This window comes from Sylvia atricapilla, chromosome 3 (genome assembly GCF_009819655.1).
Source record: "Sylvia atricapilla isolate bSylAtr1 chromosome 3, bSylAtr1.pri, whole genome shotgun sequence".
NCBI classification, from domain to species: domain Eukaryota; kingdom Metazoa; phylum Chordata; class Aves; order Passeriformes; family Sylviidae; genus Sylvia; species Sylvia atricapilla.
The window spans coordinates 50,846,653-50,864,290 of record NC_089142.1 but is presented as its reverse complement, the minus strand read 5'-3'; the positions used below and the strand labels follow the sequence as shown (position 1 = coordinate 50,864,290).

At 41.2% G+C, this 17,638-nt stretch overlaps 1 protein-coding gene across 5 annotated transcripts; it reads right to left on the bottom strand.

Annotated features, from left to right (window-relative positions):
* Positions 1-903: 903 nt before the first annotated feature.
* HSF2 (heat shock transcription factor 2) lies at positions 904-16,151 on the bottom strand. Of its 5 annotated transcripts, XM_066315322.1 has the most exons (14): positions 15,909-16,147; positions 12,467-12,575; positions 12,130-12,257; positions 10,618-10,742; positions 8,528-8,603; positions 7,318-7,379; positions 7,120-7,204; positions 6,110-6,279; positions 4,693-4,799; positions 4,527-4,602; positions 3,844-3,949; positions 2,870-2,929; positions 2,205-2,271; positions 904-1,831 (listed from the first exon to the last, which is right to left on the bottom strand). In XM_066315322.1, exons 1-14 carry the CDS (start codon positions 16,068-16,070, stop codon positions 1,542-1,544), a joined length of 1,623 nt encoding a protein of 540 aa, XP_066171419.1. In that variant the 5' UTR covers positions 16,071-16,147; the 3' UTR covers positions 904-1,541. The 5 variants fall into 5 exon arrangements, with proteins under 5 accessions (XP_066171419.1, XP_066171417.1, XP_066171418.1 ...); XM_066315320.1 differs by having other exon boundaries at positions 4,527-4,799; XM_066315321.1 differs by lacking the exon at positions 2,870-2,929 and having other exon boundaries at positions 4,527-4,799; positions 15,909-16,148.
* Positions 16,152-17,638: the final 1,487 nt, after the last annotated feature.

Below are 17,638 nucleotides of genomic sequence, written 5' to 3'. Positions count from 1 at the left end.
CTATTGCTTCAAGGGTTTGTGTAACCTTCTCATCCCCTCTTTTTGGAGATAAAGTCCTCTGACAGTAATGTGCCCTCGGCAGCTGTGTCCCAGCAAACACAACACACGCATTGCACCTGTAACTGCATTCCTGCTTCATCTACTGCTGCCACCTCACTGGATTGTGCCTGTTTAAATTTGGGTAAAGCACCTGAGCACCACTTCTACTACAGCAGTTCCTGAGTCCTGTAACAAAGAACAAGGTGCTGAATTCAGAAGATTCAGACAGCTCAAAGAATTCAGCTCCTTGTACAAGTAGATAGATTACTCCTTTGGAAAAAAAAAATTAAATTGACTGTCAGAGTTGGGGAATGTGATTTTTGTGTTGCATGTATGAAATTACTGAAACCTAGTTCCTCTCTTTGCTGAGCCTTTGTGCTCTGGAGGTTCTCAGACTTTTCCAGTTTGATTTAGTTTGTATTATAATCAGGAACTCAAGGTGAGACGATCTGGTTTCAAGTGTGTCAGCTGCCCCTTCACCCAGTGGGACAGGAACCCCTCTGGCCCTGTAGCACAAGTACACTAACTCACTGCAGCACCTGTGGCCTCCATGAGGGCAGTGGACAAACACCTTGCAGGAAGTGAAGGGCTCCTCCACTGGAAGGAAAGTGATGGGGCTCTGCCACAGCTCTAAGTAAGAAATCAGAGAACACCCTTTTGTGTGCTACTATACTGGAAAAGCTTGCTGCATTAGACACTTGTTTTGGAGGCTTACCAATAAACCCTTCAAGCAGGAGATAACGCAACTATGTTCCAGGAGCTGTGCATGCCAGACCCTGCACAGCTACTACGATAGGAAAACAAGAGGCTGTTAAATCTATAACCACCTGGGACACAGAGTAGGAGACAAACTCTTGACACGTATCACACTTAAGTAACATTTATTTTGTCAGCATAGATGGTCCAAGTTAAAAGTACTCATGCAGTCATGGGGCCTGGCAGCTGTCAAGAACTTTTCCCCAGTTTGTGCTATGTGTGAGCACTTCCACTGAAGTGAAAGTAAGGCAGAACCAAGATTTAGCAAGGTACAGGCACTTTGTTCCCAGTTGAAGCAGGGAAAAAAAAAGCCTACATCAGGTCCTGGTCCCCCCACCCCAAAAAAGCCTCATGTGTGTTAAACAAAATGTAAAAAATAAAAACCCCAAAATACAGAAAGTCAGTGTTCCCTAACCATACACTACCAGTTTATGTCATCATAGGTAAGACAAGAAGTATAGGAAACCATAAACCAAAGCTCACTATTGACAAGTGTTGGTTACCCGCGGCATGAGCAATGTGTGCAACACCAAGTGTTCACATCAGTGCAGCAGCAGCCTGGCCCAGCAGTGCCAGCTGGCCTGTCTAACTCCATAGCTAAAACAACTGCTTGTATAAGATAGGAAAGGTACTTCAGATCCACATATCTGGTTACATAAAACGGTGATTTACAAAACCTCTCATACCAAACAATATTCTAAATAAATAGTTCATCTTCATGACTATATACAGAGCCTCCCCTCACATCAGTTATCCAAGAAGGACATGTCTGTGTCCATGGGTGCTGGGGCAAGTTCGCACAGGTAGAACAGCGTGGCTTCGCTTGCCTCTGCCTCTGTCAGCGGCTCCAGACGCACCAGTTTGCTCTGGGTGGGCTGGGGATCCAGGCTGCTCTCCAGGAGCTCCTCCCCTTCCAGGGATTTTTCAACAGTGGAAGGAGTTTCAGCCGTGAAGCTCCCACCCTCAACGGCAGAGACTGGGTTCCCATCGAGGAATGCAAGGAGTGGAAACGCAGTGTAGTGTATCAGCTGCTTATCTACAGGGAAAAAAATGTCCAGAATATCAATTTGTGTACCTTTCTACACGTAAAAGGAAAAAACAAAATCCAACACACAGTACTTATTTAAAGAAAAGTTAATAAAAAAATATATGTGTTTATGCTTTCAAAGAATTGTTATGTTCATGCATAACATTATTTGTGCAGACTCGCATGCAAAGAATCAGTTTCTCTGCATCCAGTGCAGAGGCAAAAATCTAAAAACAAATATCCTAAGTATTGTGTTTTGGTTATTTATCAGTGTAACATAAAACCAGATAAGGAGCAAATAAGTGAGATTGCTTTCAGAGTAATGTTCAACTGTTGAAGCGCTTAATAGATCGATACATCTAACCTGATCTGGGCTTAGTACCTTGCATCTCCTGTGAAGTCGCTGGACCAGCATTATTCTTGTTAGTTTCTTTTCCCTTTGTCTCCGCCTGGGAACAAAAGCAAACTCTTAAAATACATGTTTAAAGCCTGTTCCAATGCCACTGGAAAACAGCTGACCAACTACTACAAGAGAGGTTGTTTTTATTTGTGATAAGATGCAGTGGCATGATGAGCATTACCCACACTAACACACCTTGGCTGAGAAAACATGAAATGGAAACAGGCTACAAAGCAAGAACCCAAACTAATGCTTTAAATGAACAGGACAATTTCAAGGTGCTACATCTTTGCTCCACTGCTTACTACTGTGTTTCTTTTCCCACCAGACAATACAGATGAAACCATTCTGATATTAGTGTATACCATGTTTGCAAGTAAAAAAAAATCTCGGGATACAAAAGTCAAGAGACTGGTACAATGTAGAGGTAATACTAGTTTCAAAGGACATTACTAATTAATTGGGGTGCTTTTTCTTTTGATGTTTAAAGCCCAACAGGTTGAACTCAGCTGCAGTCTTCTATTCTCATGCAAGTCTTAAAAGCCAGAGCACAAAGTGCCATGATTCCAGTAAAGAAAACAGCAAAAGATGAGTGAATTTTGCATCTCTCACTACTGTGTATGTTCAGCAATGGATTTAAGACTTACTTTGGTATTAGTGACATGATCATGATCTGTGGGATTCATCTGCACAGAACTTGTAAAAAGCTGAGTAAGACAAAAGACATCAAGTTTTAGGTATCTCAGTGTTGCTATTAAGAATACAAGACCATTGCTTCTCCACGTGTGAGGATAACCCCTGTACTTATTCCACCCTCTGAGTCTGGAGTCTATTTACAGGTACTGCTTTTACAAAGAAAATCTAGCTTTGGAGCACAGTGGTTTGGAATTCCATGTGAAGCCTGATCACAAAAGAAACAACTATATGGCATCTAACACGGTTTGCACAGTCTTAAAACACCAATTTCTTCTGACATTGCTGCAGGGGTAATTCTGTCTACAATATGGACAAACTCAAGCTGCAAGTGACACCAAGCCTGGAAGGAGTCATCAGTAAGTAGAGAGCAGAGCTGCTTTTAAAAACGAGGGATCTCAGTAAAGTGTGAGAGGGGCCAAGAGGCACTCCAGCAGGTCCAACAGCCATGTCACCAGGAGCCAGTAACCTCATGCACTGGCCCCAGTTAGGGTTGAGTAACAAATGGACAGGGAGCAGCACCTCAGAGAGGGGACATGTGAGTCATGGCAGACAACACCCTGACAGCAGCCAGCAACATGGCCTTGCTACAGGGAGCAAGGTTCTTTTCAACCCCAGCTCATTGAGAAGACCACAGATGATGTGCTGGGTTATTTCAGAACAAGAGTATTAATTGGCTTGACATCTAAGTTCACACCAAATGAAGCATTATTTCAATAAGAAAGCCATTTTTCCAAAAGAAACTTAAGCATTTACTTGAGCAGTGGTGTAGCATTAAGATTTATACCAGTGCTCCAGAAACTCAAATATTTGTAACTTTGCTTTTGTAAAGATAATTTTTGATTTAAATCCATATTAAACAGCAACAACACACACAAATGTTTTCTATATCCTATTATGAAAATACTTAAAATTAAGTCAAAATTACATCAACCAGGAGATCTGGATCTATGCTGAACTGTCGTCCTGACAACATAGCCTGGAAGTCCTCTAAACTGCAGTCGATACTGTCCAGATAATCCAGAAGTTCAACTCTAGAAGGCAAACAGTATTTTATTGCTGTGTCCCGCAATAAAATAAGAGAAATCCTTAAGTAAGCTTTACACAGATGTACTACATGCATCTAAAATTCTTCACCAGAAGTAGAATGAACTAAGTCTTTCACAAGAAATGACCTCTGGAAAAGAATGAAGACTTTTAGCCTCATTACAGGGGAACCCAAGTCAGCAGATAGGTGCTCTGGAATAGGTAGCACAGGAATTACATCAACATTAACACCATTACATGACATTAGGAGAGATGCAATTCTTTCATCCACATAGCCCTAATGGGTCTAATCCACCTGTGGCAGTGACAAAAATCAATCCTGACAGTTTAAACAATCTCCACAACATTACACTGCCAGACTAAACATCTCAACTCACTCACTCTACAATGAAAATCAGAGGTCGCATCTTAGGTCACATTTAAAATGGAAGAATCTTCAGAAACTGGCTGGAGTAAGTGGCCTGTAAGTTTAAAGTTCTCAGTAGATACTGCTATTCAGTACTTTTTACTTCAGTCAAATGATCAGTTCTAATACTTGAAAAAACAAAAGACCAGACTACTCACTTTCCAAGGAGATTTATATTCTGTGAAATCACTCCATTTTCATTGAGTATGGAATCCATCACAGAGACTGGGTCTTCTGCAGTTAAAGTTGACTGGTTATTCAGCTGTACAGCACTTGATATGAGTGGGCTTGTACTGTCACTGACAGAGCTGACTGGATCATTACCTGGGACAGCAACTGATTCAGTGTTTTTTTCCCCTTGAATTACAGGGGCATATTCATCTTCATTATCATCTTCCACAATTACAATATCGGGAGAATGGTAGCTACAGCTGTAATGTGAGATAAATAAGTTACAGCATTTCATACACATTTAAACTGGTATTAATCCACAGGTTTAGTTACCTCTCACTTTAGTCAAGCTACTATTCAAGTTACAATCAGGAAATAAGCTTTTCTATTGCTTTTTAATACTAAAGAAAGATACTCAAAATATCGGTTTTCCATTGATACAATTCTGTAATGATCAATGCAATTAATGCAGCTCAGTTAGCAGACACTGTTGTGCCAGACCACAATAACCAACTGCTAAAGAGCTATAGGAACACTGACACTGGAACAACTATAAGCTTGCATATAAATATGGAGTATGTACAAAGTGAACCAAATCATACAAGGTCATCAAACCAGACAGACAGTATATATTTTGTGTATTTCCTGTTGAACAGCTTCAACTCTAGAGCACCCATAACAAAGCATCCCAGTCTGCAAGTTCTTAGTTAACCTTATTATGCATACTAGGAATGAAACCTGAAAACCAAGAGCAAGCCTCAACTGATTTGTTTTCATGCCTATTCTGGTTCTTAACCCTTAAGAAACTGTTAGTTAGGCTTTCTCTCTATCATGGCCTTTTTCTCATTAAGCTCTTCAGTCAGAAAATGCATTCCCAGGCATCAGCTGAGGAAGAACAATGGTGCAAATTCAAGTATAAGGCACAAATATTGAAGTTTTTTTCCTTGAGGCATAATACAGGCCCTATCAATCCAATGCAACTCAAGAAGAGAGTTACATCTAAATCCCTGGACCAAGTTTCAACTTGCTTGTAAGTGAAAGATGAACAACTTCTGTAGTACTGGAGTAGAGACAGGAAGGAGCATAATCACAAAAAACAACTGGGACTGTAAAAAAAACGCAGAACCCTGAAATTAATTGGCTTAATGCAAAGACTACACCAAAACCTGATAAACACCACATGTAAATTATTCTCCACACTTGCAAAAACAAAGCAAGTCATTCCTGTTTGTACATGTGACCAAAAAGCAAGAACTCTTACTCTGGCTTTAGTATATTTAACTATAAATGTTGAAGTATATATACTATAAAGTATATATGCAGTAATACAGATTGCTTTCACCGGTTTCCTGGTATTAAAACTCCAAGAGCCAATTAACTATCTTGGAACAAATCCAGAGGTCAATAAATTGAAAGTCAGTGTGAATTTACAGATGATGTTTCTGTATGTGCAGGAGTGCTGAATAATTCTAACCACTTCACTAAAAAAATTATCTAAGGCATTTGAAATAGTGCATATTATACAACACTGAGAGCCATTTATCAACACACATTTCTGGAGACTTCTTACTTGGAAGAATCTGAAGTGGTATCTTCACTTGTTTCTGGTGTAACAGGAAGATTTTCTTCATCAGCCATGGGATGTTCTTCCTCACCCACATCCTCAGTGACATCATAAATAACAATGTCATCTGAAATCTGTTCCCTTTGTTTTAAGCCCTCATTTCTGTTGAGAGGTACCTGAGAATTATTTTTAAAAGAGTCAGGCTGCAGAGGGATGGTAAGCTTCAGCATTTTGACAGTTATCATTGTATCTTAAAATGTTTCACATCTAATGCAGTCTAAGAGCTTTACTGCACCTTGGAGATTACAAGCTGTTTGTACACATCTGTGTTTAATAGAAAAAGCCCTACAAGTAAATAAACAAGCTGGAGAATAACAGCTACAGGAGAAAGAATTTGGCAAATACTACAGGCACAGAAATAAAATTATACTAGCACTGTCAGGTAATAGAACTAAAAATATTAAAACAGTGTTGTTTAAACAGTACTATGTTATAAAGCTACTGATTCTATACTACATACTCATAGTATAGAATTGTTTTAACGATTTCCTCACCAATCATTATTTGGACAGCAGAAAACAACTTTCAGTGGTTGGTGTGACTCATTCAAATACAATAGGAACATTGACAAGATTTTGCTGGGTTGGATGCTGCCTTGCAGAGCAACACACTGGACCCGTGTCCCTGTAATAGGGCCAGGGATGCCACATTCCCAGAGATAACAATGCAGCATTACACATGCTATTTCTAACAGCACCATTCTTAAAAGGAAACTGCAGGATTATGTCAAGCTGCATTTAATACACAGGTAACTGGTTTATATGTGCTTATGTTGGAAAGTGAATGGTGATTATCAAAACATTTAGCTTCTGAAAGAAACAACACAGCCTATCACTTCTACAAGCTGACAGCTCTCAGTACACAGCTGTGTTACAGTCTCCGTATGACAATGAATTCGATCCATCTGCCCACCTGCACTCCATCATAACAGAGAGTACCCACAACAGAAAACTTACATGGTGGCTACTGTCAGCTGGCTCTTTCACAATTTTCTGAAATACATTCGACTTTGTAGGTCCATTAGTGTTCAGAAGTAGAGGCCTACATCAGAAAGAGTAAAGGAAGAAGGCCATCTCAAACCCACCTCTTTGGTAATTAGTCAACAAACCTGTCAGTTCACCAAGTGGACAGAAAGTTTTTGAGACCATATTTACCTCTTGCGTTTTAGGCTCACTAGTTGGTTGTTCTGCACCAAGGTAACAATGAATTGTACAATCTGTAAGGGAGAGAACACTACTGTTGGTTGGCTCTACTTTGTAATTGTTTCTCTTGAGCACCAAGGCATCTTATAGCAAAAGACAGCAATAATAAAATCTATACATAAACAGCAAAACACTTCCTTTGTGTAGTAACTTTTATACAGAGCTGTTCAGAAAACCTAAAAATCAAGGTAAAAAGCAGTGCTGATAATATCTAAATAGTTATTCAATTGTTAGAGAAGGACTTTTCACATAGCAGGTGATAAGAGCCAGCTTTTACACGACATCATACAACACACAGACAGACATGCAGCAACTCAAACGATTAAAAGGATTCTAATTACCAATGACAAAAAGCATATAGGGATGTGGACCATACAGATAATCTGTCTCTGTAAATACTGGTTCTGGTGTAAGGCATTTTTGACAGACTCAGAAAAAAAATACTTGTACAATTAACAGTATTCATCAGCTGTCTTTTTCTTTTGAAATGTTAGCCTTCCTTCTCCTTCCTTTTAAATCTAAGGCTTTAATTTTATCTGGCTTGAAGAAACCGAGAAGAAAATCACTAAGTCTTAGCTACAAGGCTACTTGCAGTGATGCCCTTTCTGATATGTTAAAAAAACAGATCTATAAACTTATTGCATTTATATCGGTTTTGGTAAATCAAATATTCTAAGTTAACATATTTTCAGTAGGTTCCACTCAATTATCTATTCCTGTGGTAACTAGGAATATACAGTCAGTGAGTCAGTTAAGTGGGGCAGCAGTAAACTTCCAACACAGAATCTTGTAATTCTTGCAGTGACAAAGTTTCTCCTGAGATCAGCTGACACAGACAATTAGATATCTGATTCCCAAAGTAATAAAAAATGGATGGACCAAATTAAGCGCAACTTAATGACTGATGTAGGATGTTCTTGAGCCTTATTCTTTGAAAATGTTTGCAAGACTTTTGGCCTTATTTTCTGCTTTTGCAATAAAATTCCCTGAATGTTAGTCTCACTAGGGTTTGTCCATCATATACCACCTTGCTGTTTTTTCTAATAAAGAGAGATTTTACATTATAAAAAGCTGAGTGAAGGCAAAGCAAGGTAATGTGGCAAAGCATTCCTACTTCAGAAGCACTCACTCAAGCACACATGACACTTGAATGAAGCCTTACCTTTCGAATAACCTGCTGCTGTTGCAAGTGTTTTGCTCTCAGTTCTGACACTTCCCTCCAAAGGGATTCATTCTCTCTGTTTAAAAATGATGATTTAAATGTCACACTAAAACTAGTTATCAGTTTTTTGTTAAAGATCAATTGGCTTCACTAAAACTCTTTGAAATGTGTTCCTAGATTGGAGGTTGCTGTGGGAGTGTCCCACAGGCAGCTGGCAGCCTTGGATAGTAACTATGAAACAGACCTGAACACAACAAATAGCCTGTGGAGAATTTTAATCTGCTTTAAAGGAAAAAAAAAAAAAAAAAAAAAAAAAAAAAAAACAACCAAAAACACCACCCAAATTTAGCAATAATCATTACTCATAAATTCAGCATTTAAAAATTAACTATCAGCATTTAACAGTTACCTCCATTAGCTCCAGTAAATGAGCATGTTAGGTGATAAAAAATTACAAGAGCATGTCAAAGGTAGCAGTTTTCAAGAAACGTTGCCATTTTAGTAATCTTGGTTCTTCCAGTACTGACAGGACTCCAGTCACTAAGACAGTGTAAAAACTGCCCTACTTTAACCACGAGCCTTGTTTCCAACAGTGTATGCCATAGTAAGAGATAGACAATGAGCACCAAAAGCTCCAACAAATATGGGCAGACAACATACCATCCTACTCTCTTTTGTAGTTCAATTTTCAACACAAACAAGCCAGCTCCACTGGTGTTTGTGTTTTTAGAAAACGTTAAAGTTTTCAGAAACAGCAGCTCATATGCAGTGTGATGCAGGGTAATACTTGCTCCTCAAACTGCTCCAATGTCCAACATACAACTGAAGAGTAGAGTCCCATCACAAAATTAACAGCGTAAGTCAGGGATTCTGAAGTTTCTCAACTTTTTCAATAGGTTTATCAATGTGTTTTGTAGGACCAGGTCTTCTGATTTAGCTCCAGTTTTTACCTCAATAACTTTAAACTGATCGGATGACAATATGGATGTCAAAGACCAACCACTATGTTCTCATCTCTACAAACTGTCAGCTCATGAGCAACTGGCCATCACCTCAGTCAAAGCCAGCCCTGCTCTGGGCAGCAGTTTGCACCTGATGGCTCTGAAGTTCCTTTCAACACAAATTTGTCTAGGATTTCAAGAGGGCAAATATGATTTTTACTCTAGACTGGCCGGATTCTAACAAAGACTGTGCCTAAGCAAAAGGAGCTAGCCTTTGAAGATTCTACCATTCAACTCACTACAACTGAAGTCCTGAAATGAGAGAATTTACTTTTTAAAACCTGAACTAATCTGTGACTTCTGCCACAGAGGTACACTGTCATAACACCTTCTACTAGAAGAAGAAATAGAAAGTCTAATGGAGTTTCTATTGCGGTGATGTGACTTACAGTGCATGACCTTATGCTCATGTATATTGTCTCTATCTACATATTCTAAAGGATTAAGTAATTTGTGACACACATATCTACTACTGTTGAGAATAGATCATAATTTCTAAGCAGGCAGTACTGAAATTCTAAAAAAACTCAATTTACATTCGGATTTTACATTCTGTTTCTCTGTCAATGAGGTAACTAATGAATTTCCAAATTAGATTTCTAAACACATTTTCAAATGTATTAACTCTTCCACAATTTTAAACAGTGGGGGAATGAAGACAAAAACAATAGGAAAATAAAAAACAATCAACAAAGACATTAATTGTCCCATAAAAGTATTATATGCAAATTGCACAAACCAAACTCTGCCTCAAACCAACTACAGTAACTCTTTCTAACTTGAAGACAAAAACCAGCATACTTTATACTAAGAGCTGATTTAAATATTCACACTCAGCACCTAAATAGAACAATTATTAAAGGTGCTGTTTAATTGCCTACTACTAGACAGTTCTGCAAACACCAACATTGCCTATTACTTTATCAGAAAATTCAATTTTAAAGTGATTTTTCTATTGAAATGTAGGATCCTAAAGCAATGATTCATATTAGGCAATCAGAAATCAAGAGACACTAGAATTAGTTTTTGTCCAGATCTAGCATCACAATTACTCAGCATTAAGGATCAGAAACAGATGAAGCAACTTACCTCTTCAATAGAGACAACTGAGATTCAATAGTTGTTTGTTTAATTTGCACTTTTTGAGCACTGCATATTATTTTAGAGAGATCTTCCTGACGTATCTTGTTTTCTTCAGGTCTTGAAGAAGAAACCTTTAAAAGATTAGAATCCAGAAACAACACTTCCCTTAACTCCTGCTTAACTACTTATTCTCTTCTGGTGATCAAGTATATTTTCTTATTCATGTTGACAAAATATGCTCTTAATTTAATAATATATCAAGCATCCAAAAATCCCCAAAACCAGAAACACAGGTGACACCACATTAGCTTTAGTTGTTACAGACATTTGTGTACGCGCAGACTCTTCAGGCATTTTCCCAAGTACTCTGCTTCATCCTAACTGCATCACAATAACCTGGCGATAACAAGTGTATCACTGTTTGCTGGTTTTGGCTGGCATGGGGTAATTTTTCTCATAGTAGCAAATACAGGGCTGTGTTTTGGACTTGTGCAGTTGTGCTGCAGTGCTGACAATACAGAGATGTTTTTGTTATTGCTGAGCAGTGCTTACACATGAAGTCAAGGACTTTTCTGCTTCTCACCTCATTCCACCAGACAGTTGGCTGGGGCTGCACAAAAAATTGAGAGGGCACACACACAGCTGGGATAGTTAACCTCACTTGACCAAAGAAGCATTCCATATCATATGATGTCATGCTTAGCATATAAAACTGAGGGGAAGAGAAGGAAGTGGGGAGGATGTTCAGAATAACATTTGTCTTCCCAAGTGACCGTTACATGTGATGGTGCCCTACTTCCCTGGGGATGACTGAATACCTGCCTGCCCATCGGGAGTGGTAAATGAATTCCTAGTTTGGCTTTGCTTGTGTGCGTAGCTTTTGCTTTATTTATTAAACTGCCTTCATCTCAACTCATGAGTCTTCTCACTTTTACTCTCCCAATTCACTCCCACATCCTGACATGGGGGGAGTGAGTGAGCAGCTGGTGTGGGGCTGAGCTGCTGACTGGTGTTAACCATGACAGCCAGTTTAATTTGCCACATTTCTATTTGCCATCTATAATCACTTGACCCAGTAACAGCAAAGCACACTTCAGAAGCATAACAAACGTGTTTATAGGTTTGCACCATTCTCATGGGTGTAAAGTCTAATGCATACAACAGTAGCTTTGTTCTGAAACAAGTTATATAAATGAGCAGTTTCTTATATTGCTGATGGTAAAGTCAAAGCATCCTCTGCACTTCTAATAGTTATTTGCAAATTGTCATATTACATAACTCACACTTTTTAGCACCTGTGAAACTTTACTATAATGACAACAAAGTAGATAAAAAAGTCTTGTCAAATCCCCCAAAATATCTTTAAACTAGCTCAAGATATAAATGAAAGCAGGGCAGTTTGTTTCCATAAACTCCAAACTTATTTGCACTCACAATCCTGCAGTTAAGCTTGACATGAACTTCGCCATTCGTCAATATTGAGTAATACAGGTTTTCCACAAATTAATTTTGACCAACCTTCCTTTTAATGTGTTCCAGCAAGTCCTCCCGGCCCTGCCGAAAATACGCGTGCCGGAACTCCACTGGACCGTCCCGCTCCAGTTTGACAATCCCAGAATCAACATGGACCACTTTACGGAATCCATCTTTAAAAAAACAAAAGGAAAGAAAAACTTCAAAACCCACATTAAGAAATTCAAAGTATGCTGTCCCAACTATCCTGTTGCAAATTTTGAGGATAAGACAGTATAGTAGCTGCAGAGAACACAAGGCCACTGCTCAAAGGAAATTATAATTTTAACTTTTATGTACAGGATTTAGAACTGTGCTAGAATGCAAAAATCCAGGAACTTACACATGTTTAACTGTCTGACAAAGCTTGCCATGTTGTTATGCTTGAAGTACTTGGGAAGGATCTCCTTTGCGAATCTCTGTTCATTCAACACCAAGAAACTCTTTCCATTCTAAAATGAGAGACACACATTAAGCTACTTAAAAACCATAGCAGAAAACACACTGGGCTTTTAGAATTAATCACCAGATTGGAATGTTTCCTTTTGCATGCAGTACATAACTGATCTGCTTGCCTACAATTTTCCAAAACAAAAAACGTACAAACCTTGCAGTTGCAAAGCAACTGAGTGCTATCAATTTACATTGTCATCAGTACCTGAAGGGGAATATCTCTATTGTTACACACTGCTTCATTAAGATATGAACTGTCTACCAGCAATTACCACAGTTTCCCTACAAGGCAATACTATCAATTTTGAATGTAGTTTTGAAGCCCTGGTAAGAAATCTTAACAAAGAACCTGAGCAAGGAAAAAAATCACCAACAACCAGCTGACAGTCCCATCTGCTTTTCAGTATAAAAGCATGCTTCATTTGATACGACTTGTAGAGCAGATGGAGTTGTCAAAGAGGTGATGGTGCCCACTGGGTTTCTGAGTTACCAAAAAAGTAGCCACCTAAGCAAGACTCCCCCTTATGAAATGCCAGTTGTGAGGGAAGACTGATTCTTTATTTTATCCACAGGCTTTAACTAAAACAGAAGGACCAGCTCTTTTTTCTTCAATGTTTGCACTCCATTTAACTACAGGGCAAGGAGCTGTCAGAATGCAAATTACCTACTTCAAAATGGTTTAGGTTTTGTCTACACATCCACAATACTCTCACCCTGTAGTTAATATGAAATTTTATCTTCAACAAATGTCAACACTTTTCCTGCATCTTCTTAGGAGGCTTTTTTAGTTTAATGAGTCAGTTTTCTTATCCTCAAATGCCAGCAGTTCTGTGACCTCAAGAAGCTTAAAGAACCAACTGTAAGAGGATATGAAGATCCTTGTCCGAAGGCAGGTGTCCTTGTTTCAGCTAGGACAGAATTAATTTTTTTCTTAGTAGCTGGTAGAGTGCTGAGATTTTTGATTCAGTGAGAAAATAATGTTGATAGTAAGTTGATGTTTTAGTTGTTGCTGAGTGCTTACCCTAAGTCAAAGTCTTTTCAGCTTCCCAAGTGCTGCCAGTAAGCAGGTGCACAAGAAGTTGGGAAGGTGCACAGCCAGAACAGCTGACACAAACTGGGCAAAGGGATATTCCATACCAGAGAACATCGTGCCCAATATATAAACCAGGAGAGTTGATTTATCCAACAGGAGGGCCAGCTGTTGTTTTCAGATGGACTGGGTACCAGTCTGCAGATGGTAAGCAATTGTATTGGGCATCATTTATTTTTCTTGTGTCTGCTTTATTACTGTTATCATATACTTCATTTCCATTTTAAATGGTTATCTCAGCCCAGAGTTTTATTTTCTCTATCAGGGAGTGGGGAAGTCGGTTAAGTGGCTGAGTTGTGCGAGGTTGCCAGTGGGGCTTAAACCACAGCAGCTCGTTCCAGCAAATCAGCAAGGAGCATCTCAAACAGGATGTTACAAATGGCTCCCCACTGAATGACTTAGGTGCATACCACTGAGAGGAAGGTAGGGAGATTAACACTTCCAGTAATGCCTACCTACCACCTGCTGAGAATCAATCAGTGGAAGAAAAACAAACGGGAAGCAAAAGAAATGGCAAGAACAGACTATTCTGGCCAATATTGTGTGAAACTCAAACTGAAGGTGCTGAATCAAGTGACACTACAGTGACCTATGACACCAACAGATAACTTCCACGTGGTGCCCCACTTTATCATCAGTTTGACATTGTCCAGGCCTAGCACATAAAAATCTGGGAAATGCATTCACAAGCTGTTGTTGCCCTGACAGTCATCTACAGCAAAGCTGTACAGACATTAAGGCCTGTAAGCTTCACTACACAGCTAAATACGACTGTCAACTCCTAGTGCCAATGACTACAGCATACAGCAGTCTTCCAAGTGCACCATTTGGTACTCCTCATCCATATCCCAAGTAATCCCAATACTTCTCCCCCACAAGAACTGCTGGCTGCTAGTAATATCGACTGTGATGGGTGGACCTTCCCCTCCATAAACAGCCTTGCAGAATCTCAAACAATTATTTTTACTGCTAATTAAAAAAAAATAACACCAGGATATCTAACAGGTATTGGTGTGTTTACTTGAAATAAACATAAGCTATGGATTTGGAAATTCTCCATTGAAAGCATAAGGCAGCAAACCCACCATTTCTTAATGTAGACAATATCAATCTTCATACAGCCTTTAGTATCTCTTTTCTAAAAAAACCAAAAACCCCAACACCAAACAAACCGTAAAAACACCACAAAAATCCTAGTATGAAATAAAAATAAACAAAATAAAAATAATTAAAAAAAAAAAAAAAAAAAAGAAAAGCTGCTGTAATCTACTGAGGCCTCCTGCTTCCCTCTTTGGGAAGTTTTGGCTTAAAATGGTAAACCATTTTCAGTAAAATATTTAAGACATTGCATTATTTCTAAAACATTTAAAATAAGGAGCTCTCAGTTGAGTCCTATTCAATACTACTCAAAGATATTGATTAGGATTTGAGAACAAGACTTTATTGAAAACAGTACCTAGGAAAAAAAATGAAGTAGCTATTATTAAAATATGTGCTTAGCTTTCAGCACAACTGTCAATGATCCTCATTGGAGCAACTCGCCAGACTGTAAGAAGGCTGGTACCCAGTTCGACTTCCCCCCTGGTCCATTCCCTTCCCGCCACCCCAGCAGGTGGACACCGGGCCCGGGAACCCCCAGCATCCCCCACGTGGCCCTGAGGGATCCGGCCCCGCGGCAGCACACAGGAAACAACACAAGGCCCGAGCACGCCGCTCTCCCCATCCTCCGAGGCTCTCCCGCAGCCCCGGCTCCCCGAGGGCGAGCCCCGCTCCTGGGGCATCCACCATCCTGCGGGAAATCCCCCCGCAGCTCCACGTTCCCCGCACGCCGGCTTCTTAAGCGACTGGCAGAATCCCCCCGGCTGCCGGGCCCCTTCCCACCCTCCCCGGACGGCCGAGCCTGCTCAGACAGAGCCGCCAGACAGACAGCCCCCCTCCGCGGGGGTGCCTAGGGACGCGCCCCCAGGGCGGCACCGGAGCTCCTACTCCACGGTTAAAACACGGCAGGGCTGAGGGCCGAGGCCAGCCGGCCTCTCCCGAGCAGCCCAGCTCAGCCCAGCCCGGCCGGGTCCGACCCAAGCCCAACCAAGCCATGTGGTGGCCATGCCCCGATTTTCCGCCCTCCCCTGGCGCACGCCGAGGCCCACGGCCCCCGGCAGGCCCCGGTGCCCGCCGGAGCGAACCGCAGGGTGATGGCGGGGGCTCCGCCACACGCGGGCGGGTGGGGGGTGGGGGGGCCGACCTGGCTCCAGGTGATGAGCTGGTTGCTGGGGGTCTCGCCCAGCAGAGCCCATAGCTTGCTGAGGAAGGCTGGGACCCCCGGGCTGGCGAAGGGAGGCGACGGCTGCTGGGGAGGCTGCAGGGGTGGGGGTGGCGCCGGCTGCTGCTGCTGTTCTTGCTTCATTGTCGCTCGGGAGCCTCCGGGGCCTCTGGCTGGGGAGGGAGCACAACCAGACCGGACTCGCCCCGCCCCTCGTCCCCACCCCGCATGCGCGGCGGGCCCGCCGCACGCACGCGTGCCGGCCCCGCCCCTTCCCCCTGCGCCTTACATAACGTCCCCACGTGCGCCGCCCTCACGTGTCACAACAGCGCCGGCACGGGAGCGACGGGGCCAATAGGGGCGCGCCTCGCGGCGGGGGGCGGGGCCGCGTCGCGCGGGCGCACGTTCCCGGCGCGGCAGCGGCGCGTGGCGAGGGGCGGGGGCTCGGCTGAGGGAGGCGGGAACGGGAATGCTCCTGCTCCGGGTCCCCGGGAAAGGCGGCCCGTGCCCGGAGCCGCCTGCTGAGAGCTTACCCCAGTGTAGGATTTCCGAGCCGCCCGGGAGAAAGGTGAAAAATAGCTAATCAGCTCAAAAACGCAGGGCGTATGCACAACAGGAATCTCCAAGCCAACTTCCCCCAAAAGCATCTCAGGCAGGCCCTAAGCAGACCCCTTTGCAAGGCTGCTTATGTTTAGACTTCAGACCTCTCAGCTACTAAAACTGCGGAAAGAAACTGGGTATTTCAAAGAAAAAGCCTATTTTCTTTTTAATAGTCTACCAAGTACTTTGCAAAACTTAATCACATATTAACTGCAAATAGTTTTTAAGAAGTTGTTCTGTGGAACTAGAATTAGTATTTTCACAACAAACCTTCATCGACTAATATCTTTGTTGAAATTTCTCGGAAAAGTCTCGAAGTATCTCAGTGAGTTCGATCTGCTTCAGTTTGCTGTGAAAATGAAGCACAATGTCACAGAGAAGATAACAGAACCTTCAGCAGGGTAGCCTGCAGGAAAATTAAGTTCAATATTTCTGTTTGAAGCTGTATATCACACACCTTCCCTTTCGTCATATCATTACCAGCCTACCACAGCCTATAAAAAACCCTTTGACTGATGTTCACTAGATCATTCCTGAGACAAGTCACAGTTGCTAAGTTTATGGCTCAGCTTTTCAGGGTCAGCATTTGGAATGAGAAAACTTACATGAATGCCTTTTGAATTTAAACACAAATTTACAGTAATTTTCCAAGTAGGTTTTTCATCTTGACATGCATGTGCAGCAAGGTTCCACTGGATTCCATTTATCTAAAAATGCTAGATAAGCAGAGTGAAGAATATGGTTGCGACTTAATGTGGACATAGTATTGCTCTGCATTTTGTATTTCTTGTTTACAGCTTCCATTTGAAAATAGGAGTTGATTTGCAGACTTGTTGGACAGTATTTCAAGAGGTCAACCCCTATATTGATGTCTTTGGCTGAGAAGTGGAACCACACACTTAATTTTTTTTCATTTCTCTAGTAGACTGGACATCACCATAGTGGAAAGGATCGCCATGTAACTTGATTTCCAATGTCTTATGGTTGAGGGAAGTCTTTTAACCTTTCTTTATAAACCTCACTTTAGGAAAAAAAAAATTCTTCTGAAGCCTTAAGACTTAAGAACTGAAATTTATTTAATTCTTACAATAACAGAAAATGTTAGCAATGTA